The sequence below is a fragment of the Mobula birostris genome, chromosome 14 (genome assembly GCF_030028105.1).
Source record: "Mobula birostris isolate sMobBir1 chromosome 14, sMobBir1.hap1, whole genome shotgun sequence".
NCBI lineage: Eukaryota > Metazoa > Chordata > Chondrichthyes > Myliobatiformes > Myliobatidae > Mobula > Mobula birostris.
Genome location: NC_092383.1, coordinates 84,398,388 through 84,418,064, shown reverse-complemented (window position 1 = coordinate 84,418,064; position 19,677 = coordinate 84,398,388). Strand labels below are relative to the sequence as shown.

The 19,677-nt window shown below is 44.1% G+C and overlaps 1 protein-coding gene across 10 annotated transcripts in view; it reads right to left on the bottom strand.

Annotated features, from left to right (window-relative positions):
• plekha6 (pleckstrin homology domain containing, family A member 6) overlaps positions 1–19,677 on the bottom strand; it is a 348,944-nt gene that overhangs the window by 84,557 nt on the left and 244,710 nt on the right. For 9 of the 10 annotated variants that reach the window (XM_072278778.1, XM_072278779.1, XM_072278782.1 and 6 more), the window contains 3 exons: positions 13,210–13,293; positions 5,871–6,009; positions 3,185–3,289 (listed from right to left, as the gene is read on the bottom strand). In XM_072278778.1, the coding sequence (XP_072134879.1) occupies positions 3,185–3,289; positions 5,871–6,009; positions 13,210–13,293 (328 nt within the window). Of the gene's footprint in view, positions 1–3,184; positions 3,290–5,870; positions 6,010–13,209; positions 13,294–15,584; positions 15,667–19,677 lie in introns of those variants that run through there. The other variant, XM_072278781.1, reaches the window with a different exon arrangement.

Here is a 19,677-nt window from a genome sequence, read left to right as displayed (position 1 = left end):
TTGTGCTGCCTCACAGAGCAATCCTATTTCTCCACATTCCCATCAATTTCCCCAGCTCACCCTAGATTCCACCCTTCACCTTTACAACCTACAGCAAACAATGAACCTGCACACAGCTGGGATGGGGGGAGGAAATTAGAAAACCCAGTGACAGCCCACAGGGTCACCAGGAGATCTGTCCAAACTCCACACTGACAGGATCAAAACTGGGTGGATGGAGCAACGAGGTGGCTGCACTACTGAATAATCATCACTAGTGACCCTGGGAATGAAAGGGTTAATGTGTGAGGAGCGTTTGATGGCACTGGGCCTGTGCTTGCTGGATTTCAGAAGAACGAGGGAGACCTCACTGAAACCTATTGAATATTGAAAGGCCATTATAGAATGGACGTGCAGAGGATGTTTCCAGTTGTGAGAAAGTCTAGAACCAGGGGGCCCAGCCTCAAACTAGAACACAGATAAGGGGGAACTTCTTCAGCCATAGAGTGGTGAATCTGTGGACACAGACAGCTGTGGTGGCCAAGTCATTGGATATATTTAAAGCAGAGGCTGATAGGCCCTTGATTAGTAAGGGCATCAAAGAGTATGGGCAGAAGGCTAAAGAATGGGGTTGAGAGGGGGAATCATCAGCCATGATTGAATGGAGGAGCAGACATGATGGACCGAATAATCCAATTCTGCTCCGATGTCTTCTAGTCTTATGAAGTACCCAGGGATATCTAGAAGCGGCTCAGAACGGAGGAACCAAATCACGCACAACAGTCTCAAGAGTTTATAGGGAATAGTGCGAAAAACAGAAACCACCTACTGATTGGCAGATCTCTGGGCAAAAACGTTTTGTTAATGACAGAGGTCAAAGGTGAATGGCCAGACTGGTTCAAGCTGACAGGAAGCCGACAACAATTCAAGTAACCACACATTACAACAGTGGTGTATAGAAGAGCACCTCTGAATGCATAACACGAACTTTGCTACAGCAGCAAAGACTACGAATATACACTCTTTGTGTAGACTAATTTGTTTTCCAGGGAAGAGTGAGCTGCAACAGTTGGGCCTAAAGACATTTTCTGAATTGCTCTCTTGACTGTGTGGACACAGCGTGGATACAGGCCCTTTGGCCCAGCTAGGCCATGCTGAGCACGATGCCCACCCAGTTCCCTGTACTTGTCCCGTATCCGTCCAAGCCCTTCTTAAATGATACTATTGCACCTGCCTCAACTATTTCTGGCAGCTCACTCCATATATTCACCACTGTCTTTGTGAAAAAGCTGCCCCTTGAGTCCCTTTTAAACCATTCCCCCTCACCCTACACCTAAGCCCCCTAGTCTTAGACTCTCCTAACATGGTGAAAAGACCTAACTATGCCTCTCATAATTTTAAACACTGCTACAAGGTTGTCCGTCATTCTCCTACATTCCAAGGAATAAAGGCGTGGCCTGGCCAAACTCTCTCTATAACTTTGTCCTTCTGGTCCTACCACTATCCTTATATATCTTTCCAACTCTTTCCAGTTGAACCACATCTCTTCTACAACAGGGTGAATCAAACTGTACACAGTACTCCAAGTGCACTCTCACCATTGAAACTTCTGAAGTGCCCGCTTCGCTGCCGCTGCTACTGTGCGATCGAGAACCTCCGGAGGGGAAGGCCCCAAATCCTCGGCTTTGCCTATTGCTTGGTGGCCGGGGCTGGGGTCGAAGTGCACGGCAGAGATGGTGCTCGGTGCTCGATGTCGGAGGCTCGAAGTTTTCGAACGGACTCAGAGTCGGCTGTAGTCGGGTGCTTCCAGGGTGCTGCATCAGCAAGTTTGTGGCACTGGAGGTTCATGGCAGGAAGAGAGTTTCTCTTCCTTCTACCGTCTGCGTGAGATGATAGGACTTTCCAGAGACTTTGAGACTTTTTTTTTACCGTGCCCATGGTCTGTTCTTTATCAAATTACGGTATTGCTTTGCACTGTTGTAACCATACATTATAATTATGTGGTTTTTGTCAGTTTTTCAGTCTTGGTTTGTCTTGTGTTTCTGTGATATCATACTGGAGGAACATTGTATCATTTCTTAATGCATGCATTACTAAATGACAATAAAAGAGGACTGTGTGTCCTCATAATCTAATCTAATCTAATCTATACAACAGGCCAACACTTCTCTCTAGCACTCTTGTAATGGTTACTTCAAATCAGTTACCCCTGCTCTCCTTTTCTTATTAACATTCGGGACACAAGCAGTGCAGCACACAACGGGAAGGCACTGATGATCCACCTTGAATCACACGATGATTATACGCCCACCTTGCTTGGCTGTTTTTGGTATGAATGTTCTAGCTGGGTCTTTTACGGAAGTTAGGGGTCAACCATATTACTAATGAAATCGGCTCTCCTCGTTAAGTCGTACTGAACATGGACAGCAGATGTCCCCTCAGAAGGCCAGTAATGCCCGGACAGGTTTGTAAAAACTATCCAATCGTTTCATGCAGCCAAATTTGAATTCCAAATATACTGAGTTAACTGAAATTAAGGTCCCCAGCTGGCATGATGAGATTTGGACTCACATCTTATTCGTCAGCACTGGCTGCAATATATTCTAGATATATCTGATGTAGAAAGGCCAAATAAGCTTGGGCTTTTCTCTTTGGAAGGAGGATGAGAAGCAAATTGAAAGAAGTGTATAAGATTAGAGGCATAGATGAGTGATCATACAACGCTTAGGAGCTAATTCCAGATTGGAGGAAAATTTAGGGGAGATGCTAGAGATAGGTTTTTGTTTTACACAGAGTGGTAAGTGCATGGAATGCACTGCCAGGGGTGGTGGCTGAGGCTGATGTATTAAGGACATTTAAAAGAGTCTTAAATAAGGACATAGATGAAAGAAAAATTCAGTTATAGACTGTGTTGGAGGGAAGGTTTCGATTTATCATGGAATAGGCTTATACTGGTCAGCACAGCATTGTGGGCTGAAAGGCCTGTACTGTGCTGTACTCTTCTAAGCTCTCTGTTATTATATGTTGCCTGCAAGATTCCTGAAAACTCTTTGCCTTGAGAAAATAGCATAGATTTGATTTTTACCACGTTTCTTTAACAAAACCTTAAACGTATCTAGATGCTGTTTAAGACTTTAATTTTGATTGGTGTCTTTGTATTGATGCTGAGCATTGGCATTTTGTTTCAGTACCAGGTATATCATACCTGCTTAAATAACCAGCCGCGTTTCAGGACATTGGCTTTTGGATTCCGCTTCATCGAGTTCGACCTCTTGCCAAAGGAAGCATTCTTCTTTGATCCCTTGGAAGTCTGTAAAGAGATGGGGTTAAAATGATTGAGGTCCCAAATTAAAACTTCTTCTGAAAGAGCCCCAAGTTCCTCCAATGTCTCCAAATAAATATACCCCAACCCCACCTTTTCTAAGGGGAGCAATGATTGGGTCTTCAATCATAAAGTCAAAAAAAAAACTTACCTTAAAGAAGTTGCACCCTATTACTGCCTCCACATTCCAGTCCCTGAGCTGTCAATCCTTTGCAGATATCCTCAACCTTAGAGGTTTAAATGGTAAACTTCATCACCAGAGACACCTGGACATGGACTAGAACTGGGGTTTCCAACATTTATTATGCCATGGACCCCAGGATGGGAAGATCTGGACGAGAGTAAGGCGAGAAGGTTCACTCTTCCCCCAAAACTGACCACTCTCAATCAGAACGAATTGATGGCCACTTTGCCAGGTCCAAGGATAGACCTATCACCGCCCCCCCACTACTACCACTCTGGGCACACCTATTCTCCTTCACACTGGGAATGCCACACTAGAAATGGTAGAAACGCTGTGATTTATAGTATATTGTCTGAATTGCACTGTTTGCTGCAGCAAAACAACAAATTTCATGACGTATGCCAGTCACTATAAGCCTGATCCTGATTCTGAAATTTACTAGAAGTAGATGAAAAACTCTCATGCTAGATAGCAGAAACCACTCCCTGTGTATCATCACCCTGCTCTGGAACTCTCTGCCTCTCTAAATCAGTAGCTATATTTCATTAGGAATTTCTGCAGTTGTACCATCGAGAGCATTCTTACTGGCTGCATCGCCATCTGGTATGAGCACTACTGCACAGGATCGGAATAAGCTGCAGGGAGCTGTAAACGTAGTCAGCTCCATCGTGGGCACTTGCTTCCATAGTATCCAGGCCATCTTCAAGGAAGGATGCCTCAAAAAGGCGGCGTCCATCATTAAGAACCCCCATCACCAAGGTCATGCCCTCTTCTCTTTGCTACCATCAGGTAGGAGGTACAGAAGCCTGAAGGCACACGCTCATTGATTCAGGAAGAGCATCTTCCCTTCTGCCGTCAGATTTCTGAATGGACATTGAACTCTAACACTATCTTACTGCTTTTTAATTTCAATTTTGGCACGACTTCTTCATTTTAACTATTTAATATACATACTTTCTGTACTTCACTCTGTTTCCCCTGTACTATTATGTATTGCATTGTACTGCTGCTGCAAAGTTAACAAACTTCACAAACTTCACAACAAATGCCGGTGATATTAAACTTGATTCTGATTCTCAGTGGAAGAAAAGAGTACGAGTAAGTCTCAGCAAAAAAGAAAACAACCTACTACTTTGCTGGAATGAAATCAGCTGATGCTGATATCAGCAGGGAATGTTTATCAATAAGGCAGCAATCAATCTGCATAGGTCCCTTCTGTTCCGGCTACCTGAAACTCTGGTACATCAGTCACTCAGAGGAAGTTTTTCACAGCTATACTCCCTGACCTCTGACATGCCCTCCAGCTCCTCTTATGTACAGATTCAGTTCAGTTTTATCATAGTGACTCCATGGTGTTTGGTCTGTGGTAGAATAATTGATAGGAACCTTTGGAATGATTAGCCAAATATTGTATTATCCTTGTATCAATAGAACAGGAGAGAAAGGCAAACACAAGATTTAATACCTCTGTAGCAAGGAGGCTTGGTGCTTTACCAGCTCTAAGCTCCTAGCAACAGAGAGCAGACTCCTTGCTGTCCCATCATCACTCACTCTAGCCGAATTAGGCCATTCGGTCCATCAAATCTGCCCTGCTGAAGTCACTGTGAAAGTGCATCAGGCAACTGCTCAAGTTCATAAAACCCATAACCTACATAGTAGCATCTATTCAAGACCATAAGACCATCGGAGCAGTATTGAGGTATTCTGCCCATACTGTCTGCTCTGCCATTCCACCATGGCTGAATTATTTTCCCTTTTGACCCCATTTTCCTGCCTTCTCTCAGTAATCTGTGATGCCTTTACTAATCAAGAACCTATCAACCTCCACTTAACATATACTCAGTGACTTGGCCCCCACAGCCATCTGTGTCAATAAATTCCACAGATTCACTACCCTCTAGCCAAAGCAATTCCTCCTCATAAAATGCCTGTTACAAAAGCTGTAGAACTCAGTAAAAAGGGAATGGGTTAAAAAACAAATGGGTAAAAGATATGGCTGAGTTTATAATTTATTACAATGTGCTGTGCAACTATAAATTGTATTTTTTTTAAATGCAGAAAACAAAATTTTCAAGACCCTTTTTTGAAGGAGACAAGAGAATAAATAGGATCGAACCTCTTTTCGGTGCCCAAAACTGCCCATGATGTAACGCAAATAACTCTGTCCTTTTGGAGGCAATTTCACACTCCCTTTTGATAGGCAAATATGAGCCAGTAAGAGTTGTACTCATTCCTGTACGCCTACAATTAAAAAGAACCCACACCGATCCCCCAATTGAACAGCTCTCTAACCATATCTCCGCCTTACTCAAGAGCTGACAGCATATCCACCTTCCCACCTCCAGATGAGCACTAACCTGTATGCAATTGAAATACCATGCTTACCTTGAGTGCCTGTTCTTGGGAGTTTTCTGAAACCAAGGTGTGATTGGATATCTCACTGGCAATGCTGACTGGGCGAAGCCCTTCCCCTCCTCCTCCTTCACCTCGCACTTCTGTCCGGTTTGACATATTGGGCAAAGGTCTGAAATAACAAATGTGTCATTCTTAGAGGTTAGCTTAAAAGAATTCCCAGTGTTGAGTTACTAGCTGCATCTTTTTGCTTGATTGTTATTTGTTTATGTCAAAAGTGTATCCCTGGTGAATTATTATAACACCCCGACACTGTGTATAATAATTCTTTTATTTCTTTTGCTTTAAATAAATCTTTTACTTCTCCTTTCAAATATGATTCTCCCAATAAGCTGCATGTTACTGGAACATGCGATTTACATTTTGATGGTGTGTTTTGGGCCAATTGAGCGATCAGGTGCTTTGCTGTCTCCAAGGGAATTCGGTGAGGTTTGGAGCAGAGTGGGGCCTGGAGCCTGCAAGCCCTTGATAGACCCTGTTGCTTCTCTCCAACTGAGGCGTCAAGCAAGGCTGAAGTCGATGAGAACGAGAGCGGAGGACAGGCGGCCGCTCGGTGCTGTGTGCCTGCGTCTGACCCGTCTTCCCTCCCGCTCACTAGCTGCTGTCAGAGGAAAGTTCAGGACTCTTGGGATCCACATTGCATGGATTGATTGACGAGGCTTTGGACCCGTTCTGGGGAACTTTGAGGTTCATGCTGCATGTGATTCTGGATTCTGGTTACCTTCTTTTGCTGTATTTTGAGCAGTTTGATTGGGGCAATTGATGCGGACTAGGGTGCTCCAGCGAAGAATGGCTCAGTGGCCTGCAGGGAGCTAGTGGCACAGCACTGAACTGAGCTCAAATGAATACTACTGGACTTCTGGTTTGATGTTTGATATTCTATGCGTTGCTCACCCGCTTTTTGCTGTTTGCACAATTTGTTCTCTTTTCGCACATTGGGTGTTGATGTTTTCTTGAAAAGGTTCCATGGTGTTTCTTTGTTTCGTGACTGTTGAAAAGGATGAATCTCAGAATTGTATTTTGTATACATATATTTTGATAATATTGACTTTGAATATTTGAGATACAAATTGCAATGTAGGATTTGGAGGAATTTCAAAGTAAATTTATTATCAAACTATATATCATATACTACCCAGAGATTCACCTTCTTGTAGGTATTCACAGTGGAGCAAAGAAATACAATAGAATCAATGAGAAACTACACAAATACAAAGACTGACGAACAACCAATGTACAAAAGAAGACGAACTGTGCAAATACAAAAACACTCAATCACTAATAATAATAATAATAGCAAATAAATGAATAGTCAATAAATAATGTTAAGAACATGAGTTGTAGAGTCCCTGAAAGTGGGTTGATAGGTTGTGGAATCAGTTCAGTGTTGAGGTGAGTGAAGTTTATCCATGCTGGTTCAGGACCCCCCATCACCCAGGACATGCTCTCTTCCCACTGCTGCCATCAGGAAGGTGGTACAGGAGCCTCAGGACTCACACCACCAGGTTCAGGAACAATGACTACCGCTCAACCATTAGGTTCTTAAACCAAAGGGGAAAACTTCACTTCAGCATTGAATGATGTTCCCACAACCTTCACCTTGGAGGACTCTATCTCATGCTCTTGATATTTATTGCTTATTTATTTATTATTATTATTTCTTTCCTTTTGTATTTGTGCAGTTTGTGTCTCTTGCATACTGGTTGTATGCCCAAACTGGTGTGGTCTTCTACTGATTCCCTAAAGGTTAATATTATATTATGGATATACTGAGTATGTCTGCAAGAAAATGCATCTCAGGGTTGTATATGATGAAATATATGTACTTTGATAATAAATTTTCTTCAAACGTCAATAGTTGAGTGGTAATAATTGTTCCTGAACCTGGAGATATGGGAACTAAGGCTTCTGTTCCCCTACCTAGAGGTAGTAGGTAGTGTCATCCGCAGAGGACAGATTGATAGAATTCACAGATACTGACTTAGCAGCTGAAGTCTTCTTGGTGCGACTGTGTTTGTAGATATCAAATGGGGGTCCTTGTTGAATTACCTCCATCTCCACACAAGCAGATTGGAATGCTGGATTTTGGAGGAATTAGGAGGTTTCATTGACAGGAATTGCTTTTCTTTTACATAGAATTACTTTGCAGCTTAGCTGAGCAGAGAGCTGGAAGAACAGATCCCAGTGCAGGTGTGTGACTGTGATGCATATGTACATCTGTTGGTTTACAGATCTAACGACTTGCTATATTTGGACGTGTTACCTTGGTACGTAACCTCTAGCGTAGGTGGCATAAGATGCAGCTGTATTCTTTATCAAAACTTCAAGTCAGAGTTAGGTTAAGTCAAATTTAAGTCAAAAAGAAATATTGAAAGATTCGTATTGAATCTTCCCCCATTTTATTTTACAAATGTACAATCAAAGACTGCAGGGCAGCTGTTGTGGGGATATGCTCTGAATAAAGGCAAGGTGACAATTCTCTGTGAAATCAGACACCTACACACACACTTTCAGAGCTCTGTGCTCACAATTCAATGAAATAAACACTTTCTCCACCACCCCCAACATTCTCTTCACCCTTTTTCATTTCTTCAAACATTTTTTCCTCAGGAGTGAGCACACAGTTTGGCAGAAACTACAGCTCATTCTCACTATCACTCCCTCATCCAAATTTCTTATCTCATCTTCTGCCAAAGATTGCCTTTCTATTTTTTTAAATTTTCATTTTATTTCCTATTTCCCCTAAAGAAGGCTATTTGGGCTATCGAGTCCATGCAGAGCAATAGCATCAACTCCATCCCCACTTGCTTCCACACACGTGCCAAATCCAGGCGAAGGGTCACGACTGCCCGTTTCCCTGCACAGAGAGCGCCTGACCCACCGAGATCCTCGAGCCCTTTGTTTGCTGCTCCACGCCAACTAACACCCTGCGATTCTACCAGCTGCCACCCACACTTGGTGGACTTTACAGGAGTCAATCAGTGTAACAATGAGCATGTCTTTTAGGAATGAAGGGAAGAAACCAAAGTAAAAGTTAGAGATTAGCATTGTTTGTCACATGTACATGAAGATATACAGTGAAATGCACTGTTTGTGTCACCAATCAATAAGGTCCAAAGGTGTGCTGGGGGCAGTCCACAAGTATCACAGAGCATGCCCACAACTTACTAACCCTAATCCGTACCTTTAGAATGAGTTAGAAACTTATGAGGTCCCGGGGAGAACGTACATACTTTTTACAGAGAGCAACAGGGACTGAACCTCCATCCCTACCAGAGGATAACAGGCAACATGCAAATTCCACACAAACAAGGCCTGAGGTCAGAATCAAACCTAAGTAACTTGCAAGGGGAGGCAGCTGTAGCATCACTACACCACCCTTAAAGATCCAAAAACACCCCTCCAGATGAGAAGCAGGGGAGGTCTCCCTCAGTGCACTGGCCAATAATTGTCCCTTAGGGAACACAGGGAACAAACTCCACAGAGTAACTTTGCCCCATCCACTGCAAAGGGCAGGATCTCCCGGTGGCCACCCATTTCAATTCCACTTACCTTTCCCATTCTGACATGCCTGTCCATGGACTCCTCAACAGCCACAATGAGGCCGAACTCAAATAGGAGGAGGAGCGCCTCATATTCTGTCAGGGCAGCCTCCAACCTGATGGCACAAACACTGATTTCACAAACCTCTGGCATTTTCTTTCCCTTCCCTCTTTCTTCATTCTCCATTCTGATTCCCCTCTCCCCCCTTCCTTTCTCCCCCCTTCCCTTCTGCCTACCTGCCCACCACCTTCTTCTGGTACCTTTCCTTCTTCCCTGTCTATAGTGGTCCACTGGGTGGGAGGGAGAAAAGGGGCTTATTTTTCCGCTATTGTTTTGTTTAGTTTCTGTTGTTGTGTTGTTGCTGCCGCCGCTTGTGTTAATCTGCCAAGCATTGTGGGCACGCCATGTTAGCACCAGAATGTGTGGCGACTCTTGTGGGCTGCTCCCAGATGTTATGACAAGCAGCACATTTAACTGTTTGTTTCAATGTACATGTGATACAATAAATATGATATATCAATCTGAATGTCATAGGTTTAAGGTGAAAGGTGAAATATTTATGGGGAGTCTGAGGGGAAGTTTCTTCACTCAGAAGGTGAAACAAGTGAGGAATCAGCTGCCGGTGGAAGTGGTAGACGTGTGTTCAACTGTAACATTTAAGAGAAGTTTGGAGAGGTACAGGGATGGAAGGAATTTGGTAGTTGCAGTTAGATAGGACTAATGGGACAAGGTGAAGATCAGGTCAGCATGGACTGAATGGGATGAAGAGCTTCCTTCTGTCTTGTCTATGACTCTGTGGATTTGCCGGCTTCTGCCAAGGCTGTAGGCGCTTTCTGCCATGTGAGGACTCTATCCCCAGCCGCACTTCTGACTAGCGAACCTTTCGGTTTACGAACAGTTCACGGAAACGGAGCGCTGGGGAGGAGCCGTAAATAACAACAGCGACTACCCTTCAAAAGTACTTCATTGGCTGTAAAAAGCTTTGGGACATGCAAAATACAAAAGTAAAAAGTTTCAAAATACTCTTGCAAGATCTTTTATGTCTGCCTAAGAGGGGGTGGGGGACGGGTTTCAGCAAGGCCTACAATTCATCATTATTATCGACAGCACAGTGTTCCATCAGCTCTGAGAGACTGGTCTAGGTTTTGTGTAGGGCCTTCTGGAGGGACTAGACCCAGAGCCTTCTGCTATTCACTGAACCATGGGTAGATCAGTTCTCTCAGTACTGAGCTCAGCTAAACTGCAAAGCAACACCCTTCCAATTTATAAAACTTCACATTCCTACCAAAATACTAAACTGCAAACCAAATCGCTGCTTGCAGATGGTGAAGTTTAAACTGAATCACGGCCACAAGTTCATTCCACGGTACCTATGCCAGCTCCTAAAGGTATTTGGATTTCGTAACTGTCTTTGGGATGGGAACATTGCCACAGAGTTAGAAAACCTGAGGTGCCTGTTCTGCCTGAAACCATGAATGCCATTTGTGATAGATCGAAACCACAGTTCACACAATACACTACTGTCAAAGAGTTTAATCCAAACACACAAATAGACACAAATAACATATTCCCCATAGCTGCCCCACCTGACAAACAGATACAGGAGTGAGAAACACGCATTTCATTACGTCATGAGTTACATTATTATTGGTAGTTGTCTGTCTCAAAAAGGCCACGGAGACTGTGCTGCAAGTTGGGTTCTTGGGTAACAGCCTAGATTCAGATGGAGAGACATCAACATTACAGCAACACGTAAATTGCTGGAGGAACTCAGCAGGTAAAACAGCATCGGGGGAGGGGGGGAGGTAAAGGAATTCTCAGTGTTTCAGGCGGAAACCCTGTATCAGGGCATTTCCTTTCTACTTCTCCCCCACCCCCATGCTGCTCGATCACTGACTTCCTCCCACAGAATGCTTGTTGCTCCACGTTCCAGCACTTGCAGTCTGTTGCATCTCCAAGCTGAAACATGAACTCTCTCCACAGATACTGCCAGGCTTGCTGAATTATCTTCTAATTTTATTTTAGATTTCCAACATCTGTGGTTTTTATTTTTGCTTTCAGACACAGATTCCCAAGAGCCTGAACATAACAAGTGGACCCATCAGCTGAATGCGTCAGGCATTACAAGTGGCATTTTTGCCTTATCTGCTCTCTGTCCCAACACTAACCTTCTCCATCTCAAGGGCAAAGCAACTTTACACTTGTAATGGTCTAAAGTAAATGGTCCATTACCTCTAGAACTTCCTCTACATCCCGCTGCAAAACTCATTCTCTCTCAATCAACAAAATGACCCAGGGACAGAGAAAGCAAATTTAACTTATGACTCCTATGCTGGCTTTATGTTCAGTATGATTTTAGTCTTAATTGACAGTAGGTGAGCAGTATTGAATGAAGTTTAAAGCCGGGTTTACTTCAGTCCCATGAGCATCAAGCCCCTTGAACTTCATAGAAAGCATCCTGATGGAAATCTTTTCCTGATATAGTGCAAGCTTTCTACCTGAAATGACGACAATTGCTTTCCCCTACAGATGCTGACAGACGTGCCGCAGACACGCCTGGCCAATTGTTTATTTTAATCTATTCAGACATAAAGCACGGTGACAGGACCTTCCGGCTCAATGTGCCGGCATTGTCCAATTATACCCATGTGATCAGTTAACCTACTTGCCCACACGGCTTTGGAATGAGGTAAATATTTGTCCGTTCTCCCATGACTACGTAGGTTTACTCTGGGTGCTCTGGTTTCATCCCACATTCCAAAGGCGCCTGGGTTAGGGTTAGCGAGTTGTGACACCCTATATTGGCGTCGGAAGCATGGCGACACCTGCAGGCTCCCCCCAGCACATCCTCGGACTGTGTGGACCGTTGACACAAACGACGCGCTTCACTGTACGTTCCGACGTACATGTCACAAAGAAAGCTAAATATTATGCTATAATAGGACCTGTGACCAAAAAAACATTGAAACATGCAAGTCTTTGGCAATATCTTAAAGTCAGCAAGGATGAGAAGCCTGGAAGGTGCGGGGTGGGGGGGTGTTTATGGAGAGAATTGCTGACGCAAATGGACTTGGTCCTGGAGGTACCAATACAGCAAGGACCATGCATGGGTGACGTAACAGGCCAGATTACAATAATGTTCCCCTGATTTCACCTTAGCTGTCAAATTGCAGCAGCATTTCTGAATTATAATCCACATGAGTAAGGAATAATTGGAAAAACAGAGCTCCCATCACTCGTCCACATCAGAACTACAAAACACCAGGCCAGCAGGTTCATCCAATATGGAAGCTGACTGAACTGTCGATGGTCTCTGGGACTTTGGGAGAACAGCTGACTCTCTGGGACTGTACCTTGTTGCTGTACAGTCTCTGAAGTAGGAGGGAATAAAATTCAACTGGGAGCAATCAAGGGACATACAAGTGAGTGAGTGAGCGAATGTTGGCAGGTAGCTAACTGGATAAGTAGGGGATAGATGAGTGAAGTGAAGTGAGGTAAAGGAAGGTGATGAGTGTGTGTAAATAAGTGAGTGAAAGGTTAGCGAGTGAAAGGTTAGCGGGTGAAAGTATTGTGTCAGGTGAATGAGTGGGTGAATGAAAAGAAAGAGACAAGAGGAAGAACCAGTAGAATGGGAGGCAACTAGGGCCCAGGGAAGCAGATACATCAGAGTGAAGGAGAGGAGAAAACTCCATTGAATTGGTACCCTTCACCATTGGAAGAGAAATACGAAAAGTGGCCACTAATACAAAGGGAACAGATCTTGACTTACTTCTCTTCCAGTTTGAAGATGCAGTTCTCAATGGGAACCACCCCTGTCACTGGGTCCTGGAACGTGGTAGTTCTTTCATTGTGGCTGAAACACAATAGAAGAGTTTCATTAAAACAGCAATATACACTTTAATGGTTAACACTTACATTGAAAAATGTACATGATCACAAATGCTGAACATCTGGCCAAATTTTTGCCAAGTTGTGTCTTATCCATTTCACCAATACTGGAGGAGAACCATTTCCAACTTACGGTTGAGAGTTTCTTCTAAAAATATCGGGTATATTGTTTAACAGTGCAGGGGATTCAGGGATCATGAGGAGAGGTTATATAGTGAAGCCCTTGGAAAAAGCACACTTAGCAACCCAACCCTGCAAAGGGTTTTAAAACCAGCCTCCAATGAAATACTCTGACCGACCTCCAAGGTGGCCCTCAGAGGAGCAGCAATTGGAGAGTGGATGACTGGGAGATAGGCAAAAGATTCAATAGTTTTTGATGAGTAATCTGAGGGAGAGCGGAAGAGGCAGAAAAATCAGAGGAAGTCAGGGTGGAATTCCAAAGCTTAGGTCCTGGGCATTTAAAGCCCTGGTCTCAGTTCAATGAGAAAGGTAAAGACACACAAGATGACAGTGTCACTGGACTATAGAGGTTTGGGAGAGAGGATCAGACTTCTTCCACCTGGGATCCAAAAAAGTGTAAGAATTTAAAAATCAAAGCATTGAAAAGCCAGTGGCCAATTTACAAGGGTGATGAATTGCATGGTGATGGGTGGAAGGGTGGCGATATATCTCTACCAAAGGAGGATAAGGCGCTCCTTCCCTCTGCTAGCCTGCAAGTCATCCTTAGGCAAGGTATAGCACTGGTTTAGCCACCTGATCAGGGTCACGTGAAGCAATGGGTGCAGGTGCTGGATGGCTGTATGAGCAGCTGGTGCATGTCACAAGTCCTGGTTATGACACCACTGATGCCAGGTGGACAACTTCCAAAGGCTGAGGTCACACATCTTGTAAAGACACTGCCCAAAAGGCGGCAATGGCAAAACACTTCTGTGGAACAATCTGCCAAGAACAATCATGGTCAAAGACATGGCACATAACGAATGAATGAAAAGAGGAGAGAAGGGGGAAACTGGTAAGCAATTAGAAATAACCAGCACGAGAGCATTGGCTCCAACAGTATTGCTTGTGCTGATTCATTAATTACTTTCCACTTACTTTACCGTGTGGCGCAGTAGCTTAGTGGTTAGGGTAACGCTTTACAGTGCCAGCAACTGGAAGATCGGGGTTCAATTCCTGCTGCCTGAAAGGAGTTAGTATGTTTTCCCTCTGACCACGTAGGTTTCTCCAGTTTCCACCCACATTCCAAAGATGTACGAGTTAGGGGTAGTGAGTTGTGGGCATATTATGTTGGCGTCAGAAGCACGGCAATACTTGTGGGATGCCCCCAGCACATCCTTGGGTTTCTTCTTAACGCAAGTGTCACGTTCACTTTGATATTTCCATGTACCTTTGACAAATTAAGTTAGCCTCTCTCTTTAAGCTCTTTATTACGGGTGGACCAAAATCAGTGCTGTAGTAAATTAAGCTAAACCGTACCAGCGCAGCAGCTAAATCGGATACAGTGAGGTGCAAAAACGTAGTTATCTTACATTGTCTCATTGCTGCCAAGGTAGAACAAACACTTGAAATGATTACAGTTTCCACAAGGAGCGACACCACATCAAATACGCAAGTGGGCTCCAACGGCTCGGCAGCCCTGCTTGTTTTCTTCTAGGCTTCAAATAAAATGGATTCCTTAAAAGCTACCAGGAATACCGAAGCGTCAAGGAGCTGACCAGAGGCTCGGTATGACTGGCACACTGTCATGAAAAAGAAACAACGGTCTCCTATGCAATGGTCACTTACCTTGTCAAAGAATTGCAGGAATATTTCCTGCACCACATCAAGAGAAAAGAAATATGCATTCCTGAATTCCATTTCAGGGCAGTCAATAGCTGCAAGCCTCTAAATTGTTGTAGAGAAAACGTCTCCTAAAATTGCATTTAAACATTGTAATGAGTGGTGCACTCTGCCAAGCACACTCTCAACACTGGCTAACCCTTCTGAAAACTCCACGCTTGGTTACTCATTCTGTAAACACCTCCTCCCCTAACCTGCTTGTTATTGTAGTGCTGACAGCAATTATTGAGCCATTGTCACGTTACCCCCTTGTTGGGTCATTTATTCCATTACACCCCATCTCATATACCAGACTACAGCCCACCACTATCACTAAACCTGAAAGTATTCACTCCAGCTCCTCCCAGGTCCTATAATGGTGAATGGACAGTAAGTGCTATTGCTGGGTTTTGCAGCCAAACAGTGTATTCTTTGTACCTAGAGAGTGCCATGAGCTTGTCTCCTGATCTCTCCATTTGTGGAGGCCATCAAATGTGGTTGCAACGGAGCCTGCACAAGGTCACAAGAAGATGCATAGGGTTGTAGCCTTAGCCAGCTTTCATCATGGAAACAACCATCTCCACCATCAATGTCATCTTCTAGAGGCAGTACCTCAAAAGGCATAATCCAACATATAAAAGACCCTCACATTGGGACACCCGCTTTTCTCATTACCACTATCAGGGAGAAGGCACAGGAGCCCGAAGATGCACGCTTAGTGATTCATATAAACAGCATCCTCCCTCCGCAAACATGAGGAAATCTCCAGATGCTGGAAATCCAAACCAACGCAGACAAAAAGCTGGAGGAACTCGGCAGGTTGAGCAGCATCTATGGAAAAGGAAACACAGTCAATGTTTCAGGCCGAGACCCTTCTTCCGGACTGAGAAAGAGGGGAGAAGGTGCCAGGATAAAGAGGAGGGGGGAGGGGGAGGAGGCCAGCTGGAAGATGATAGGTGAAGCCAGTGGGGGGCGGGGTGTGGGGCAGTTGGTAAAGTTAAGGGCTGGAGAAGAAAGAATCTGATAGGAGAGTGGACCTCAACTATCAGATTTCTGATAAACCCATGAATATTAGCTCACTATTCCTTTTGTTCTGCACTATTTATTTTGTAAATTAACATCTTTACATTGTACTGCTGCTGTAAACAAAAAATTGCACATCAAAATCTGATAAATCTGTTCCTACTGAGTGTTTCCATAATTATTTCCAATCCCCCACTGCTTTCCTGCTTTTGACCACATTCTCATCAAGAGGAGTGCTGACGCTAGGTTTTGACCTGAAAGATTGACAATTCCTTTCCTCCTACAGATACAGTTTGACCTGCCAAGTTCCTCCAGCAAGTTGTTCGGCACTGTGCTTTTTCCCCCCCAACTTTCATTTCTTCAGCTTCTCATGATCTAAATGTCTCTCAGTTCCTACCTTGAATATATTCAATGACCATCTCCAGAGCATCCTGGGGTACAGACTTCTGGTGTCACTATTCTCTCAGTGACAAAATTCCTCCTATCTCCACCTTAAATGGGTGAATCATTATTCCAGAACGATATCCGCTGGTCTAAATACCCAACCGCGGGGAGCATCATCTTAATACCCACTATCACAAGCCCCTTCCAAATACGAGGCGTGATTGACAGGTTCGTGGTCTAATGTAGGAGTCAACTTTAGAAAACCTAGCACATTTATTTTTCAACATAGTCCCCTCCTACATTTACACACTTAGTCCAGTGGTTGTGGAGTATACAGACCTTGGACCTCCAGAACGTGTCCACAGCAGGGGTGTTTGATAAGTTCGTGGCCTAAGGTAGAAGGAGATGAGTTATACGGCTTATGTTACATGCATATGCAGCTCAACTCTTTGAGTGATTATGCAGAAAGTTTGAAGTTAATAACTCATCAGTTAATAATTCATCAGGGGTGATTGATAAGTTCATGGCCTACGGTAGAAGGAGATGAGTTATTAACTTCAAGCTTTCTGCATAATCACTCAAAGTGTTGAACTGCATGTGCACGTAACAAGAGCCATATAACTCATCTCCTTTTACCTTAGGCCACAAACTTATCAATCACCCTGCTGTGGGCACTTTCTGGAGGTCCAAGATCTGTATGCTCCACGACCGCTGGACTAAGTGTGTAAATGTAGGAGGGGACTATGTTGAAAAATAAATGTGCTAGGTTTTCCGAAATTGACTCCTTCTACTTTAGGCCACAAACCTATCAATCACCCCTCGTATTATCCATTTCAAGTAAGACCACTTCTCATGCTTTTATACTCCAGTGAGGATCGGCCCAATCTGCTGAACTTCTCTTTATATGTCAGCCCTTCGTTCCAGGATTCAGCTAGTGAATCTTATCCAACACAAGCACATCCTCTCTTAAAATGGAGACCAAAACTGTACAAGGTACGCCAAGTGTGGTTTAACCAACATCCAGTAAAACTTCAAGAAGTGTTCTCTGCTTTTATTCTCCATAACACGTAAAATAAAGGGCACCTTCAGGGAAATACACACTTGAATGCCAAAGTCTCCCTGTCCCACAATTTTCTGTTTTCTGTTACCTAGTTGAACCATCACATCAGTGACAGTCACATCAATTTGAAGTTAATAAGCCTCAGCATATCTGAGATCCACAGTCTAGGGCTGTAGCAACTGGCCACTGTGCCTTAGAACAACCTAATTTTTTTTTAAGCGGCACACACGAAATACTGGAGGAATTCAATAGGTCAGGCAGCAGCGTCCAGTCGGTGTTTCGGATTGAGACCCTTCTTCAAGCAGACCTGGGCCTGCTCAGTACCTGGAAAGGAACCTGCTGAGGAAACCCAGGAAGAGAGAGAGGGGCCAGCAGGTCACTCACTCACCCACCCAGCGGATGCAAAGGGCTCCGGACTGACACTGACATTACGGTCATAATAACTTAGAAAAGACGCAACATAAATCCATGTCTTCCCTCAGGGAACTTTCATATTCAACAGCACGCTATAAATCTGTTCAAAATCAGCATTAAGTGTAATCAAGAATTCTAATCAATTTGGCTTGGCTGGTCAGCATATAACCTTCAACCTCATCGATTAGGAAATAGATCTATGTGGCCATCACTGTTTGTGGAAGCTGTCTGTACATAATGACCTACTCTTTAAAATATTTTACCTTGGAGACCTTTGGTTGCACGTCTCACCTTAAAGACCCCCTCTGTGAGTGCCCCATCCCTTCAGCATTGCACAGAGTGCGTCATTCTGAAGTATGTGCTCATTTCTCCGAGCCCAAATTCAGATTGGTAACACTAAGTCATGACTGACATCTTCCATGATCAAAGGTTTCAGCTGACGTATTTCATTACCATTGCTGTACAGCTTATCAAGCCTCGAGGTTATCAGATGCACACTAACACCTGGCAATGCTTGGGATTCGATGATCAAGGCAGTGATATCCAGGTCCTCACCCTGCACCTCTTGTACGTAAAGAGCACCAGAGGAGGAAACAACCCTACTCTGCTTACATCAGGGACAGCTCAGCTGCTGTCCACATCCCACAACAGGAGCAAGCATGAGAGGGGTAATCAGAGAGACTGAAACTACTATGCAGCAGGTACGCGAGACTGTAATGCAAGAGAAGTCGTAGAGTCATAAATCATGAAAACAGGCCCTTCAGCCCAACTCATCTGAGCTATTGTACAGCCTAGCAAGCTAGTCCCTTCTGTCTGCGTTTGGCCCGTAGCACTGTACACCTCTCCTAACCATTTACAAGATTCAAAGTGCATTTATTTTCAAAGTACGTATGCAGTATACAGCCCTGAGATTTGTCTTCCTGTAGGCAGCCACAAAACAAGGAGCACCATGGAGACCATTCAAAGAAAATATTAAATGTCCAACGCGCGAGAAAAAAAGAACAAATCGTGCAAATGGCAAAATACAAGCGAATAACACACAGAATATTAAACATCAAACCACATTTTATGAATGCTCAGCTCAGCTCAATTTAGCGCTGTGTTGTTTGTTGACTGCAGGCCGCAAAGCCAGTCTGCAAAGCGCCCCGATCAGAATCGCGCAAAAAGGCAATTAAAGAGTAGTCAGAAAACAGAAACGCATGTAACATGAACTGCAGAGTCCTCTGAAAGCGAGTCCAATCCACAAGCTGCACCAATCAAACCTTGCCAAGAGTTGTACACCTTCCTCCAGCAGCAGAGAGTGACAGAGAGAGGGAGACCAGCCAAACTCAGGAAGGTGACGCTGAGCACCCGCTCGGCTTCCGCATTCTTGCTCAGCGATTTCAATCTTGCACCATGCTTTAATCGGCGAATAATGGAGCTGAGCATGGGCTCATGATCCACCATCCGTTCTCAACTTTGCTCTCAACTACATTGAATTCCCTCGGAGACAGCGTTTACTTATCTGACTGGCTTTTAAATGTTGCTAATATATCAACCACTACTTCTGACAGCTCATTCCAAGTACACACCGCCCTTTGCATGATGAGGCTGTCCCTGATGTCCCTTTTAAACTTATGACCTTTAAACCTCTGGTCTTAAACCTATGAT